This window comes from Bidens hawaiensis, unplaced genomic scaffold (genome assembly GCF_021521415.1).
Source record: "Bidens hawaiensis isolate Kalapana, Puna unplaced genomic scaffold, B.hawaiensis_p1.1 tig00036089_1, whole genome shotgun sequence".
NCBI lineage: Eukaryota > Viridiplantae > Streptophyta > Magnoliopsida > Asterales > Asteraceae > Bidens > Bidens hawaiensis.
Window position 1 is genome coordinate 1 of NW_027496296.1, and position 17,490 is coordinate 17,490.

At 32.0% G+C, this 17,490-nt stretch overlaps 1 protein-coding gene across 1 annotated transcript; it reads right to left on the reverse strand.

The window, feature by feature from the left end:
* Positions 1 to 1,163: 1,163 nt before the first annotated feature.
* LOC143588167 (uncharacterized) lies at positions 1,164 to 4,289 on the reverse strand. Its single transcript, XM_077069249.1, has 4 exons — positions 4,065 to 4,289; positions 3,763 to 3,968; positions 1,752 to 2,010; positions 1,164 to 1,675 (listed from the first exon to the last, which is right to left on the reverse strand). The coding sequence occupies exons 1-4, from the start codon at positions 4,242 to 4,244 to the stop codon at positions 1,211 to 1,213; spliced, it is 1,110 nt and encodes a 369-aa protein (XP_076925364.1). The 5' UTR covers positions 4,245 to 4,289; the 3' UTR covers positions 1,164 to 1,210.
* Positions 4,290 to 17,490: the final 13,201 nt, after the last annotated feature.

Genomic DNA, 17,490 nt, shown 5'->3' on the forward strand with positions numbered 1-17,490 from the left:
ATTTTTTTTTACCAAAAAAAAAACCGCAATGGCAATTGTGGGTGGTAGCTCCGGTGACGAAAATGGTGTCGGTGGCGACGGTGGTGGTGGGCGGTGGTTGTGGTTGTGGTGGGGGGGGGTTGGCGGTGGTAGCATTGGTAGTGATGGCGATGGTAGGACGCGGCGACGGTGGTGACGGCGGAGGTGGTAACGGAGGGTGGTGGCAATGACAACGGTGGCGGTCAGGTGGTGGTGGCAGCAATGGTAGTGGTGGTGGGCATTGTTAGGTAGTGGTGTTGTTGAGAAAGTATGGTGAAGGAAGAATGGAATGAAAAAAAAAGAAAGGTGTGGGAAGGAATGGTTTTGATGGAATGGGATTCCATGTGTAATGAATGATTTCATTCATTGAGCAACCAAACACCGTTTTTTCTATTCCCATATAATGAATCATTCCATTCCCAACTTAGTTAACAGACACCTGTTAGGAAACAGTACCGTAATGATAACTAACGATGTTATCATGAATGATATTTAATTGTTTAAAGCTGATAAATGAATTAGCACAAGATGCCACTCAAATTTACTGTTCTTAGTTCAAGATCTCTTCTTACAAATTAGCATAGAAGAATAAGCATAGCCTTTGATGGCCAGAAACAGTCTCTTATGTTGCCATAGACACATAGTGCAGGTAGTAGGCAAACATTTGAACATATTAGCAAAACAACATATCGACACATGATTGCTGAGAAAAGCCCGTTCTTAGCCAAGAAGCTAAAGATTATTGTTCTTCCAACAATTGCTCTTATAAAGAATGCGAAAGCGGATGGTTATGTGGTAAGTTAGCATCTATACACCTCATATTTTCTTGTAGCTTTTCTTCGTTCATTATCAACATCTTGTCCAAATAATGATATGTGCAGGTGGGATTTAACGAGTTTGGTGGGACCGATGAGTTTAGCACAGAGGAACTCGAAGAGAGATTGGCCAGAGCCCAAGTTATCTATTTTGAAGGCGAATCATTATCTTTTAAACCATCAAAACCCCAAACAAGAAGCGTCCTACACGGTTCCAATTCGCATGATTCAGATTCTGAATAAGCAGTTATGTAAATATTACTAGATATTATAGTATCTTATTTTGAAGTTTTTGAACAATAAAAACAATCTCACTTACAATGCATTATCCTTCTACAGAAACAAAATTCAAATGTATATAAACAGAAGTCCTTAATTTACATATTAAGTTGTTGACCACCGGAACCGTCATTTTGTGGCATTGCTAAAAGCTCCATGAGTTCCACTCGATACTCAAGCCCTCTCAAATAATGCCCTAGCAACATGCACCAAAACAATAAACGAGCTAGATAATCCCGACTCAAAGAAACAAGAGGCTGAAACTGCATTGAAGTGTTGTTATCCACATCATCATTACTTCCATTTCCATTATTTGAAACTCCTATAGAAGTGTTTTCAGATATAAGTGGAGCTTGTGAGTGCATTTTAGGTGATAGGGTTGCAAGTAGACCATGAACAACAGAGTTGATTGTTTCTTTAAGGTCAGCAGATGTCGGTTCTGACAGCTCAGCAACTTTTTCCGGTTGTAAAGATCTTAAGTAGTCTAGAAGTTCATTCTTTTCTTCCCCGACAAACTGCTGCATGTGCAGTGCTGCATTCTTCCTTTTTACTTCATGTAGCTCCTGAAATTTAATCAAATTTTATGAAATGAAACATTGAAGTATATTTTATTAATGATTTATTTATTTATGGAATTACCTTTTTGACAGAGAATAAGCGGGATTGTAGTTTTAGAATATATTGTTGTAGTTCCGGTGTCATTTGACCAAGATCTGGAATCTCGTATGTGTTTTCACTAGATGTATGTATCTCATCATCTTGACCCGGGATTGTGTTTATTGAGATATTGGTGTTTAATAATACTGGAGATTTAGAATCTTCGATTGTGTGCTTATCTTCCTCGGTATCAAAGTTCTTCTCCAGAAACAGCCTGTATTCAGCATTCCTTAACGTGTACCTGCAACGCAACGTAATTCAATAACATGTTGATAGTTATATTTCCTTTGATAATGTGTAATATGTAAATTTTATCTCCATTGGAGACATCGGATAACATCATTCACGGACCATGAAACATCTCCATTAGCAGCACCATCACTTCATATAAGTATATAACCATCTCATAAACTTTTCCATGAACAATTGCGAAATGTGAGTTCTACACAAAAAAATGTAAGAAACAGTTGTCCTTCTACTGGTTTGCCCTCAAAAAGAGTCTAAATGTAGGGTTACTTGAGTTTGGCTTGCTAAAAGCTTAAATCAAGCTGAGCTTAAACAGGCTCGAGCCTAAAAATAAGCTGGTTCGATAAACGAGCACAAGCCAAGGTTCACTTATCAAGCTCGAGCTAGCTTGTGAGCCTAAACAAGCCTATTAATTATGTAGTCTTTAATCAACATAATAATTATTCTTTTGTACAAAATTATGATAAAAGTAACTAAAAGTAAATAATATTGTACAAAATTATGATAAAAGTAACTAAAAGTAAATAATATATATTATATTATCTATTTAAGTTATAATTAAAATATATGTATAAAATAATTATATGAAATATACATAAAAGTAATTATATATGTATATAAATTAATTAACAAATAATAAAAAAGTCGAGCACGAGCCAAGCTTGAGCTTGAAAAACTATTCACAAACTGAGCTCAAACATTAAAAAATAGAGCTCGAAACGAACAGAGCATTAGAAATAAAGCTCATATAAAGCCTAGCTCGAGCTTAGGCTCTACAAGTTAAACAAGCCAAGTCGAGCTTGGCTCGGTGCAGGTCAATTTGTTTACACCCAAACAGATGATTTTATAAAGCAAGCTAGTAGAAACGGAAAAGCTTACAGATAGATGACAGGCAATTGATTAGAAATCAATGATAGACTAGTAAAACTGGAGTCAAATTTTGCAGCAGAACTTGCACTTTATGAATGTTCACAAGAACCTTGGTTTTACAATGCACACACGAGGAGGCGTGTCATACATCTGGGTCAAAAATTGGTCAAAATTAGGGTGTGTAGGAGGTTGATATGTAAAAAAACAACCAAAGTAATGAAGAATTTATGAATGGTTTACTGGATAAAAAAGTTGATCTGTAAAAGGGTTGAGAGTGCATCTTCTAGGCCGTACCTAAAGCTTTTTATGACCAAAACACCTCACGCTTTTTAAAACCAGGACGAGGACAAATGTTTACGTATTACCTGAGATGTTGGTGCCGCCATCAAAGGTGTTTCACGAAGCAGATGTTATCAAGATGCCATTTGATTCTATGCGGAAAATTTAGAGTGGTAATAAGTGAAAAGGGCGGTGTTGCAAACGGTAGCTGTATTTAGCGTTTGTGTGATTTGTAACAATACAATTTTCTATCAGCAATCTATAACATACAGAATGCAGCCCAAATAAACAGCTACAGACTACAAAACGACATGAACACCTATATAAACTAGAGTTATCTACCTCAGGTTCCTATTTAGTCTTACAAATATTTAAAAAATGATAATAAGTCACAAAGTCCTTATCTGGTTCGTTCCCAGGCATTCTTAGCTTAACTGAATAAGAACTATACTCAAATTCAGACTACATCCAACTAATAAGTTAATTAAATTCAGCTATCAGTTCTAGTAACTAAATCTGAATTAGGATACACTCACACACACAAAATTATTAATATTTAAAGCTGCTGATGCAAAAAGACTTTAAAAAGCTTAATTACCCTGTCATCAAGGAAGACACCAACAGCTTAGACAAAGGTTTCCACAAAGCTTCAATCAACACCTGAAACTGGTCAGAAGGCAGCAACCCCAGCATACCAGATATAGTCCTCTTCATAGCATCCACAGTAGTAGGCGGCACATCTTTCTGAATAACACTCACATCCAAGGGCTCAATCTCTTGAATCAATTTCAACAGCACCGATTTCTAATCAACCAACCAAAACAAAGAAAACCCATTAAGATCTCGCTAAACCAATTCAAACCCACAAATTAAATCCACTGAATTCAATAACCCACAAACCTTTGAGCGTGAATCGCCTTCGTACGGTCTGATTCCATTTGAAGCGAAAACTAGGGTTTTGACGTTGGTTAAGGAGTGTTTGGGGAAAAGATTCGTGGTGAAAGATATGGAGTGACGTGGACGGAAAGAGAGTGGTGAAGATGGAAGAGAGAGAAAAGAGGCAGCTGCAAAAGCTGCCATGGATTGACAAGCTTTTGCAAGCTCTCTGTTTCTGGTGTTGCTTGGTGAAGCTGTGTGGAAGTTAGGCCACAATGTTGGTGTGTAATAAAAGGGGCTTTCTTTCGGATAGTGTAGAAGTCAAAATTGGAGGTTTGACCACCACCTTATCTCTCTGCAATTCGTCTTCTGTTTCATGTTAGTTTGAATATCTCTGTCGACGATTTGTGTTTCAATCGACTCCACTCGTTTATAGGCCAGCAAACGAACCGAACTCTTATCGTGAACCGTTCGGTTCGATGTAAAATAAATTGACGAGCATAAACAAAAAGTTTGTTAATGTTCGTTTAGATTTTAAACAAACGAATAAAGGAACACGAGCATGTTCATTTTTAAATGAACGAATATGAACACATGTATTCGTGTTCGTTTAAAGTTAAATGAATAAATACAAGCATACCATTTTTCGAGTTCATTTGGTTGGTTTCGAGGCCTACTCGTCCATTTGGACCATTACAACTCCAATTGGAATGCTCATGGTTTTCTTACAACAATGTTAAAACAATAACAAATTAAAATAACTATGATTAACATATTTTCTATGTGTATTTCATTAAGAGTTGGAGTACTGTTATAGAGCTTTCTCTTAGTGTTCGGTTTCAGATGACTTTTAAGGTCATATTTGACAGTATATTACATCTCGAGTTAAGGACTATTAGAACTCATCAATATATAAAAGTAAATCAAGATTTATCTATTTGTGTTCTTGAAAGATTTAGAACTAATACGAGACAAAAATGATTGTTTTCACTAATTTTATCATTGCATGTCATTGAGAATGATTAAAGATGGTCGAATAGATATACTTGGGTTTAAAGATTAAGTTTTAGAATGGAATTTTAAATTTCGATGAGAATGTTGTTTTATATCATTCTTTACTTAAAAATTGAGATAGTGATTTTATATGTTTGGGATTTAGTTTGAAAAATGTTTATTGGCTTATTGGTGTTTTTAAAAAGCCAACAAGTTAAAATGTGTTTGACAATCACAAAAATCTTTCTTACTTTAGTTTTTTGAAATGGTTAAAAAACAGTTTTTCAAAAGCCTCAAATCATAGCTTTTCAAAATGGCTTTTTGAAAATGGACAACTTTGTAGAATAGTAATCAAGTTTCAAGTTTTTTTCAATTAAGTCACTCATATTTTATTTTGTCTCAATTAGGTCACTCAACTTTATTTTTGTCTCAATTAAGTCACTCAACTTTCAATGTGTCTCAATTAGGTCACTTAACTTTCAAATTTAGCTTAATTAGGTCACTCAACTATCTTTTTTACCTTCATATTATATGTTTATAAACAACTTAAACGACATTAAAACCAACACTTTTTTATTTTTTATCAGTAAATGTATCACTTACGATAATATAGTAGTTGTCCCTCTCGTTTTACAACACAAATTGAAATTTAGGTGACCTAATTGAGACAAATTGAAAGTTGAGTGACCTGATTGGGACAAACAAACTATGAGTGACTTAATTGGAACAAACTTGAAAGTTGGTTACTATTCTATAATGTTTTCCCTTTTGAAAAAACAAATAAGCCAATAAGCATTTTTCAAACTCAATCCCAAACATGCTAGTGTCTCAAAGTTAGTTTTAGAGGATCACTTGCTTCTATCATAATGTTTTTACTTTTTAGAGTGTTAAAAATGTGGCTGAAAATGATCTAAATTAATTATACACATATACAGTGATGGATCCAGAAATTTTAACTAGTAGGTGCCAAAAAAAGATAACCTAGAATGAGTCAGGTTAAACTAAAACGGGTCAACCCAAGATGGGTCGAGTCAATCCAAAATGGGGCGGGTAAAAAAGTTACATTAAATGAACTATGCATTGAAATTTAAGCAACAAATTTCATTAAACATAATAAACAAAATACATATTACAATTAACCTTTAGATGATTTTATCTTATAAAAACGGTCAACTATAGCCTCATTCATAACACCTGTAGATGCTTTTTTTCATTGTTTAAATAGTGTACAATTATTAATCATTAAAAAATGATACTCTGAATAAACTCATATTTCGGTCTAATTATTATAATAGTCATATTAGGCTCTAAATTAGCTAGAATGTTTTAAAAACCTAGAACCCAAATCATCGTTCCTCAAATGACAACAAAAATCCATGCCTTTTGAATTTCAAGAAACACGCAAACAATCAAATCAAAACGAAACCAACATAAATCAGAATAAAAAATATATACAACTGATGAGCGCATCTCATATTTCAAAATAAAACAAGAAACCGAAATTAAAAAAAAAATCTAAATGGCATATACCTAATCAGATATGAAAACATTTTCATCTCTCACTCCCATATAACTTGCATGATCTAAATTTTCAATTTATGATGTGGTTGGATAATTAAGCCATCTGGGCTTAGTTGTTATTTTTCAAAACAAACTAAAATTTAGGCTTGGAAAGTTGAGCTTAAAAGGCTCGGTTTGGGGCACTGAAAATAATAAGGATGGGGCACATGGGTCGTTATGTTTAATATATTAGAAGTTTATAACACAAACTAGATATTTGAGTGGGTGCCTACGCTCTCCCTGGCCCAACACTGGATCCGCCTCTGCACATATACATGTTTTAGTTCAAACTAGTTAATCTAAAAACCAGTTAATTCATATCTTTTTTAATAAGTAACTCACTGGAATCAAATAGAACATAACACCACTCCAAATATAATGAGAGTGTGTTTTTAATGTCTAAAGAGTGAAATAGTTCCTGGTTATGCAATTGTGTACATGATGCATACTAATAGCAATTTTGACTTTTAAGAAGTTAGCAAAGAGAGAACTAGGATCAAGAAGTAGAACTTTAGTTTTCTTGAGCATTACTTAGTGTGACGTGTGGATATCATAGAACATTGTGTGCTTAAGATTTGATAATATGTGCATTTCCTATATTTATGAAACACCACTCTTGTACAAACTTTTGTGTATATCTACAGGCTACCTTTTTTTAATTGTTTCCCGTAAACGTGTTTTAAACAAGGGAATTGGGTTCGTTTTGTAATTTCACTATGAAATTTTTGATAATATTATTAAGAATGCATTTAGAAAAACATGATTCATGCAATGTTTGAGTAATTTCTCGGCGTTCCCAAACAAAAAGAAACTCATTAGAAGTTGTCTTGAGATCATAGCTTTAGTGATGACGCTTAGAAGTTGTCCGGCCCGTCGTTTTTGTCCAAGCTTCGCCACCGGTTATTGAGTGCCCATGAGTAAAGGACAAAGCATGCTTAAAAGAATGACATTGTGTGGTTTTGTGAAATGGAATGCTTAAAAGTTGTCTTAGACACGTTGTGTGAAATAATTAAGGGTATGTTTGGTTGGTGATAATGGAATGAAGGGGTAATGGAATGGGATAAGGAATGGAATGGACAAGGGAATGAAATAGATCATTACCTGAAAAACGTTAAGCGGATGTTTACGAGCCAGGAATCTAGTCGCAACACCGATACATAAACTCGCGTTCAATCAATACGTTAATCAATACATTACATGAGGATGAAGATACGTTATGGAGGATCTAGAGCCAATCCGGCAACATAAAGTTACAAGGAATAAATATGACACGGATCTCTGTGCAGTTTCACTATGGAAGGCCTATTTATAGGCATGCCTCATTCGTTATACTGTATTAACGAATGAGGTCTCTCATTTGTTAGAATAGTACTAACAAATGACTTTCCATAGCCCATTCGCTAAACACACTTAGCGAATGGGTATACTTTAACGATTGAGCGACCATTCGTTACACTGTAGTAACGAATGGACTCTTACATTAACGAATAGCCCTAGTCTTTAACGAACGAGACCTCATTCGCTAAACATGCTTAGCGAATGAGCCTTTATACATTAAGTGTAAAGACTAAACTACCCCTATCCTATTCGAACAGATGCGAACACCAAATCTGTGCACTAAAATTACCATTCCTTTGTCTTGTTTGGATAACCTATAGGAATGAAATGAATTATTAATTTATGTTGTTTGGTATCCAAAAAATTTGTAGGAATGAAATAGAAATAATAAAAACATTTCTATCTCAAAATAATTTTTTTACAAAAAAAAAAACTACATTGGCGACGGCGATGGTAGCTCCGGTGACGAAAATGGTGGTGGCGGGTGGCGACGGTGGAGGTGGTGGGGGTGGTCAAGCGGTGGTAGCATGGGTAGTGATGGTGACGGTTGGGTGGCGGAAACGGTGGTGGCGGTCAGGCAGCGATAGTGGTGGTGGCGGTGATGACCAAGCTGAGGCAATGACAATGGTTGCGGTGGTTACCGCAATGATGGTGGCGGTGGTGTGGTTGTTACCGCAACGACGGTGGCGGTGGTAACGCTTGTTGTAAGGTGGTGGTGGTGGCGGTGGTAGCGTTGGTGGTATGGTGGCGGCGGTGGTGGCGGTCAGGTGGTGGTGGTGGCGATAGTAGTGATGGTGGTTGTTGTTAAGTGGTGGTGTTGTTGAGAAAGTAGGGTGAAGGAGGAATGGAATGAAAAAAAAAGATAGGGGGTGGGAAGGAATGACTTTGATGGAATGGGATTCCATGTGTAATGGATGATTCCATTCAATTGAGCAACCAAACATCACTTTTTTCATTCCCATGTAATGAATCATTACATTTCCTCTGTAATTTTTGCATATCAAACGCTATCTAAAGTTTATTGAACATGACTTGAATGTGATAGAACATTAGGTTATTTATGTGATGGTTTTGTATTAGAGCTTTTATAACATACTATGCTAATTTAGGTGCCTTTAGAGCCAAATACTACACCAAAACCAACGTATCACAGAGTAAACTTGGTGTACACGGAAAGTGAAAGGACTATTGAAGTGTGGGTTGAGTTCTATTATTAAACTAAGATAGAGCTTGTGTGATATACAGGTGGTTAAAAACACCAAAAAAGTTAAATTTATTAATATACATGATAACATACGTTATAGATTCATAAGATATTAATAATGATAAACAAAATTTTACAATCCATAAATCTCTAAAAGCCTCTTTGTATACAACATTGAATGTTAACTTAATTGTTTAATGATTTTCTGGTATTAATTAAAAGTGAATCTAACTAATATATTAAAGTAAAACCAATTTGTTCACCTGTCCTTCTTTTAAGGTGTCCACATAATGTTCCAAGTCATCATCTTTCCATGCTTATAATTTCCACATAATTAATCAATTAATTTTGATCCTAATGCTAATTAACATTTAAACCAATATATAACATAAACATTGGTCAAACTTAACATTTAAAGTATTGAATTCATAACTTAACAATTACTTTGACTTTATTACATCTAATATAATCTAACTAATACATTAAGGCAAAATCAATTTGTCCGCTTGTCCTTCTCCTAGGGTGTCCACCTAATGTTCCATGTCATCCACTTTCCATGCTTATAGTTTCCACATAACTAATCAATTAATTTTAATCATAATGCTAATTAACGTTTAAACCAATATATAACACAAGTTTGGTCAGACTTAACATTTAAAGTTTTGAATTCATAACTTAACATTTACTTTGACTTAATTACATCTAATCTAACTAATATATTAAACCAAAACCAATTTGTCTACTTGTCCTTCTCCTAGGGTGTCCACCTAATGTTCCATGTCATCCACTTTCCATGCTTATAGTTTCCACATAATTAATCAATTAATTTTAATCCTAATGCTAATTAACATTTAAACCAATATATAACATAAACATTGGTCAAACTTAATATTTAAAGTTTTGAATTCATAACTTAACAATTACTTTGACTTTATTACATCTAATCTAATCTAACTAATACATTAAGGCAAAATCAATTTGTCCACTTGTCCTTCTCCTAGGGTGTCCACCTAATGTACCATGTCATCCACTTTTCATGCTTATAGTTTCCACATAACTAATCAATTAATTTTAATCATAATGCTAATTAACATTTAAACCAATATATAACACAAGTTTGGTCAGACTTAACATTTAAAGTTTTGAATTCAAAACTTAACATTTACTTTGACTTTATTACATCTAATCTAACTAATATATTAAACCAAAACCAATTTGTCTACTCGTCCTTCTTCTAGGGTGTCCACCTAATGTTCCATGTCATCCACTTTCCATGCTTATTCCACATAATTAATCAATTAATTTTAATCCTAATGCTAATTAACATTTAAACCAATATATAAACCAAGTATTGTTCAAACTTAACATTTAAAGTTTTGAATTCATAACTTAACATTTACTTTAACTTTATTACATCTAATCTAATTTAACTAATATATTAAAGCAAAACCAATTTGTCCACTTGTCCTTCTCCTAGGGTGTCCACCTAATGTTCCATGTCTTCCACTTTCCATGTCTATAATTTCCACATTATTAATCAATTAATTTTAATCCTATGCTAATTAACATTTAAACCAATATATAACACAAGCATTGGTCAAACTTAACATTTAAAGTTTTGAATTCATAACTTAACATTTACTTTGACTTTATTACATCTAATCTAATCTAATCTAACTAATATATTAAAGCAAAATCAATTTGTCCGCATGTCCTTCTCTTAGGGTGTCCATCTAATGTTCCATTTCATCAACTTTTCATGCTTATAATTTCCACATAATTAATCAATTAATTTTAATCCTAATGCTAATTAACATTTAAACCAATATATAACACAAGTATTGGTCAAACTTAACATTTAAAGTTTTGAATTCGTAACTTAACATTTACTTTGACTCTATTACATCTAATCTAACTAATATATTAAAGCAAAACCAATTTGTTCGCTTGTGCTTCTCCTAGGGTGTCCACCTAATGTTCCATGTCATCCATCTTCCATGCTTATAATTTTCACATAATTAATCAATTAATTTTAATCCTAATGCTAATTAACAGTAAAACCATTATATAACACATGCATTGGTCAAACTTAACATTTAAAATTTCGAATTCATAACTTAACATTTACTTTGACTTTATTACATCTAATCTAACTAATATATTAAACCAAAACCAATTTGTCTACATTTCCTTCTCTTAGGGTGTCCACCTAATGTTCCATGTCATCCACTTTCCATGCTTATAATTTCCACATAATTAATCAATTAATTTTAATCCTAATGCTAATTAACATTTAAACCAATATATAACATAAGCATTGGTCAAACTTAACATTTAAAGTTTTGAATTCATAACTTAACATTTACTTTAACTTTATTACATCTAATCTAACTAATATATTAAAGCAAAACCAATTTGTCCACCTGTCTTCTCCTAGGGTGTCCACCTAATGTTCTATGTCATCCACTTTCCATGCTTATAATTTTCACATAATTAATCAATTAATTTTAATCATAATGCTAATTAACATTTAAACCAATATATAACACATGTATTGGTCAAACTTAACATTTAAAGTTTTGAATTCATAACTTAACATTTTTTTTAATCAATCTAAATATAAAAAATTTCAATGTTTAGATTACATCAATACAGAAGGCAAGCGGGCAACAAGCTGCGTCGCTACCCCTTTTTGAATTGCAAAACCCAATATTTTAAAAACTACATTTGCTGATCTTTGAGTCATAACATTAGTATGCATGACCCGCTGAACACGGGTAAGTAACTCCACAGCTTCACGCGCGAGGAAGCCAAAAGTGTCAAAATCAAAAGAATAAATACATGTTGGTTGTCAAGACACGCCTTAACATTTACTTTGACTTTATTACATCTAACTAATATATTAAAGGAAAACCAATTTGTCCGCTTGTCCTTCTCCTATGTTGTTCACCTAATGTTCCATGTCATCCACTTTCCATGCTTATAATTTCCACATAATTAATCAATTAATTTTAATCCTAATGCTGATCTTATTACTATACTATTAAAGCAAAACAAGATATCCACATGGCCTTCAAATAGGATGTCCACATAAGCTTACAAGGTTTCCATCTCTAGAATTGCCACATAATTCACTAATTAATATTTTCTAGAATCATAACTTCACTGATTAATATTTTCTAGAATCATAACCAACTATTTTATTTCAAGTGATTTAAAACCGATTTTGACTACAATTAATTATTTATAACTAATTTTTGTTACCTTTTTTATTATAACTATTACTTTAGCAATTCAATGATTTATATATTTATACAGTTTCTCATTCACACCATGTATACATATTTTTCCTACATCTTGTGGTTTTGCATAAAACAATGTAAAGAATTCTTATGATATATATATATATATAGGACGTTTGAAAATTTTCCACCCGTGTGTAACATGGGTCGCTATCCTAGTTAACAATATATTATTTATAAGTCAAGAAATCCAACACAATAACTACTTAAGTGGAGTTGGTAAGCATCTTTAGTTTGAAACATGAAGTCTTGGGTTCAAGACTTGTATCATACCAATAATTTATTTTAAAAATTTTACAAAGTGTTTTCTTCATATGAAGATGGTTGTATTTGATGAGAAACCGGGTCATGGGTTATAATATAACTAAACGGGTTGATGCTCCATATTGTGTTTAGAATTAAAGTAGGAAACTGCTCACATGGCATCTATGTGGCATTTTATGTGGAAGCCCTAGAATGATGCTATGTAGAAAAATCATGTTGCTTTAATATATAGTTAGATAGATTAGATTAGATTAGATTAGATGTTTTGATTATTATTTTTGGTCAAACACCCTCTAAAATCTTATTTGCGAGTCGTGGATCTTGGTTGCATATATTGTGGCAAAGCCCGCCCAATATATATGTTGGGTAAAGCATGGGCTCGGGGCCTCCCCCTTTCTAGGAATTTTTTTCATATGCATATCAAAAACATTTGACTAAGGTTTGTTTAAATTTTGGCATGCTTATCACTAAACACCGAAACTGGATTACGGGAAACTAGTCGGGAAGAAGAGTAATGGAAGGGGGATGAATCACTGAATTCATGAAAAATGATACTAGGAAATAGCTCAGTTTTATGATTCGTATTCGACCTAAATATTAATCAGTGAACTACTATTTTTATTTTAGCATTATCATGATTCATGTGTGAGCATTGAGCAAGGAGGCTTTCTTTCTGGGCCATACATATTACTAATCCCACTAAAGTTATTTTAATTGACTCAGCCCTCTGGGCCATGGCCCATAGGCCACAAGAATATTGTTCCTTTTTAGCCGAATAAGATACCATCTTCTATTTATTAGGTAAAAACTTCACATTGGTTACTTCTAAAATAATCGTCTTGAATAATCTTCAATGTACGTGGGTAGAATTTATTATATTGTGAGTCCAAATGTTGAAAACAAGTAAAGCTAAAAGATATTTTTGTAAAAATTGGTAGTGTATTTTTCTAATATTCATTTTTAATATCATGAAGTGATGAAACAGGATCTATGTAAACTTTCAGTCATAGCCAACTTCCCCAGACCCTAACTAGCATCATGAGTCTCTAGTCTCTACCATGAATAATCGGCTTAAAACAAACCATTCTAACGTCACACCATTAGCCATGATTAAATTGAGGTGGTTTAGGGTGAGACCCATATTGTGAAATTGCATTGTAACACTGAAATAGTAAAAAATCCAAAAAAAATATTACTAAACGACACAACGGAGTTATATTAAAAAGAAATTATTAAAATAGACAAATGTTGACCACTTTTTCTTAAATATCTACACATCTTAGCCTATAACTTTCTAGACGTTCCTCGTGTAGAATAAAACAGGTTGCGCCACGTCACACTAGCCAACCAAATACACCTTTTTAGCTTACACGAGTCACTTGTATGCTAAGCTTAGCTTACAAGTACACTTTCTTAACTTGTCTAACTTGTAGGCTAAGAAAAACACACCGGCTAAGCAAGATTGTCTTCTCTTAGCCTAACAAATTATGGCGGCTACCAGTGAGAAAGATTATAATGATGTTGTATCTTTATTCATGTCAAAGCCAGTCAAATCATATACAAGATTTTAATTAGATTAGAAAACATAACCCTAATGGGCTTAACCTTAGATTACAATATATATCAAAAACCGGATGGTATAAGTTATTAAATGTTACATTTGCCATTATAAATTTGGGAAACAGAAAAAATTTCTCAATATATGAATATAACTAAAAACGGGTTCTTTTATTCTGTTTATAAAATCTTAATTTAATAATCGGGTTTCTAACTTTAACTATAAATTAATTGGATTCTATTTGTTCTTCGACACCAAATTATAATATCTATGAAAAGAATGTATAGCCGGGTTTACAATATGCCCAAACATTAATTACACATACACCACGTTTTAGTGTATATACTAGGTTATTGACCCGTGTATTACACGGACAGAAATATAAAAAACCGTCCAAGTATATATAATTTCAAACGACAACTTTTTTTTAATATGTATTTTGAGACAGCAATATAATTTATAATTGTAAGTCATATTCAAACGAAAACATAATATTGAAAGACATGAACTTATAAAAAAATGGCATTACATAGCATAATGTTTACAAACAAAATTTTATACTTTAAAACATAAACTTCAAAAGCTACAAATTTTTACTTATAAATAATATTTTTTGCTTTGTTTGCAACTTTCTCTTGCTTATCTAAAATAAATATTTATTTTTTGTTTGTCTATACTCTTCACTCTTAATAAATCTACATAAAGTTGAGCATGTGTAAAACAAGTCTATTAAGTATACCAACTCTTACTATAGACTGGCCTAGACTTTTGGTGATGATCATTGTAAAACCAAACTACAACATGAAACTGTCAATAGAAGCTTTTTTTTTATCTGAAAGTGTCAATTGTTTTTGTGTGTGTGTGTGTATATATATATATATATTAACAATTTTTAAATTTTGTATTTCTGTCAAATTATTTTAAATAAATGTTATGTTTGTCCTTAACTCACATATAAAAATGCATTTTAATAATTCATTTTAGTGAACATAACACCATCTGCCAAAAAAAACTATATAAAAGGGCTCGTTATTTTGTTTCATTCACTTAAAAATTTTCAAATTTTCATAAAATAGATCGTTTTACTTTGAACAATTAATTTGTTATGAAAAATAATCCTATATATTTATTTAATTTTGCGTGATACAACAATATTCATAAATTAGATCGTTTTACTTCGAATAATTAATTTGTTGTAAAAACTAATCATATATATTTTATTTAATTTAGTGTGTCACAACAATACGTGTTAAAAATTCATTTTATGGAATTATAATTTTTTTTAAACTAATTTCTATTTCAACCATCATAAATATAGTATGCCAAACAAATGTGGCTATTTTATATATTTAATATTAATGTTAGTGTAATTTGGAAGAGCTGATGGTTATAGTGGCCCTAACTTTTTTACTAAAAGAAATAAACGTATTAGATTTTGACCAATTTAAGAAAATGTAAACAAAATATGATACACAATAAAATCATCATATATTATTAATAGAACTACGTTTTATATTACAATGCTACTTAAAATTACATATTACATGGAAAAATTAATCAACACATTATAAGTAGTAACATGCACAAAATTGTCACCTCTACGACAAAGGATGACCAACTTGCAGTCATGTTGCCAAATATTATCGCTGAAGATTTATGTATATCCACAAAATCCTATCGCATTTAACCAATCAAAAAAGAAAGATAAAACTACAATAGTATTATAATGACGTAGCGATTCAAAAAATCCCCAAACACATATAGCTCTCTGAAAGGATCAACTTAAAAGAAAATATCAATAGTTCAATTGTAATATGTCTTTTCTTGTAATTAAATTCTCAATACTTTTGTAAAACAATCAACTAATCCAAATCATTGGATACAGCAATATAGCCAGGCCTATTACTAACTATCATTGTCACATATGGCGTCTCAAATATGTAATTTCTAATATGAGCCTTAGCTGATAAGAAAGTCTGAATGTAAACAGCATGTGCTACGACTTCTATACCCTTGGTCTATATTATGTAATTGATACACATCAAAACCGACCCATCATATCCTACTCATTAATAAAGTTAGCTATTTTGACTTATTCTGATTTAATCGTTTTTTTAATAACTCATTTCGACCCGAACTCATTATGATCATTATTACCCATTTTGACCAGAATCTAATTTGGCCTGTTACTCCATCCAACCCGACCCGCTTGTTTAAAATAACATAAAAATTAAGAATGCATCATTAATAAATTTGCCTTTTAAGTTTATTCTACAATTTAAAACAACTAGTTTTGATTCAAACTCGTTATCTTGGGAATTTCCGTCCATATAAATTCTTAATTTGCCAATTGCTGTATATTCTTTTCCTTTTAATCTCCAAATTTTAAATTTGATTTTGCAACATAGGTGCGCGTGTTTAATGTGTGATAATTTACTAATAAAAGGAGCAAGAATAGAACAAGTTATAGGAGCATAAGTGACTTATCAGTGGAGAATAGCAATTCATCTTCTACATCTAAAGCTTCAATTGTGAATCAAAATTAGCAAATGATAAGAAAAGTAGTTCAATTTTAATTTAAAATTCATTTGCAAATGCAGTTTATTCAATATATGCAAATACCAAACAAAAATGTTATTAACAGAAAAGGTCAAACTTTAGACAAAATTAATGCAAAAGTATATAGAGAGGAAAGATTATGATGACCTTTATATAAGAAACAATAACTTCTGCTTATATTAGTCCAACCAGTGATTCCAATTTGTCGATTCTAAACTCTTCAAAAACATCAAGAACTTGATAGCATTGTAGACACGAAGCAAGTTAAATTGAGGGAAATGAATGAAAATTAGGGTTATGAAACATATACGGGTCCATAATTGGCTGTCTAGAAGAAAATGCATCTAATTAAATGATTATTATGATTTTAATTTTGAATTATTTTATTGTAAAAAATTTTATAAGGGCTTATTATTTTTGGAATATAGTAAAATCAACCAATAGTAATGAGCCAAAAAGAATGTCTTTAATAGTATTTATTATATAGATTAAATAATTATGATTTTAATTTTGAATTATTTTACTAGTAACAAATTCTATGAAGACTTATTATTTTTGGAATATAGTAAAATCAACCAATAAGAATGAGCCAAAATGAATTTTTTTAATAGTATATATAGATTTATACTGGTTTTAGAACCATTATGATACATGGATGTTTAAAGCTATAGA

Bases quoted from the DNA above. Each gene is read 5' to 3' on its own strand.
- LOC143588167 (XM_077069249.1), bottom strand. From the start codon at position 4,244: ATGGCAGCTTTTGCAGCTGCCTCTTTTCTCTCTCTTCCATCTTCACCA. The intron at 3,969-4,064 runs GTTTGTGGGTTA...TTGGTTGATTAG, and splicing joins AAGGCGATTCACGCTCAAAG to AAATCGGTGCTGTTGAAATT. The intron at 2,011-3,762 runs GTAATTAAGCTT...GTTGCGTTGCAG, and splicing joins GTGTCTTCCTTGATGACAGG to GTACACGTTAAGGAATGCTG.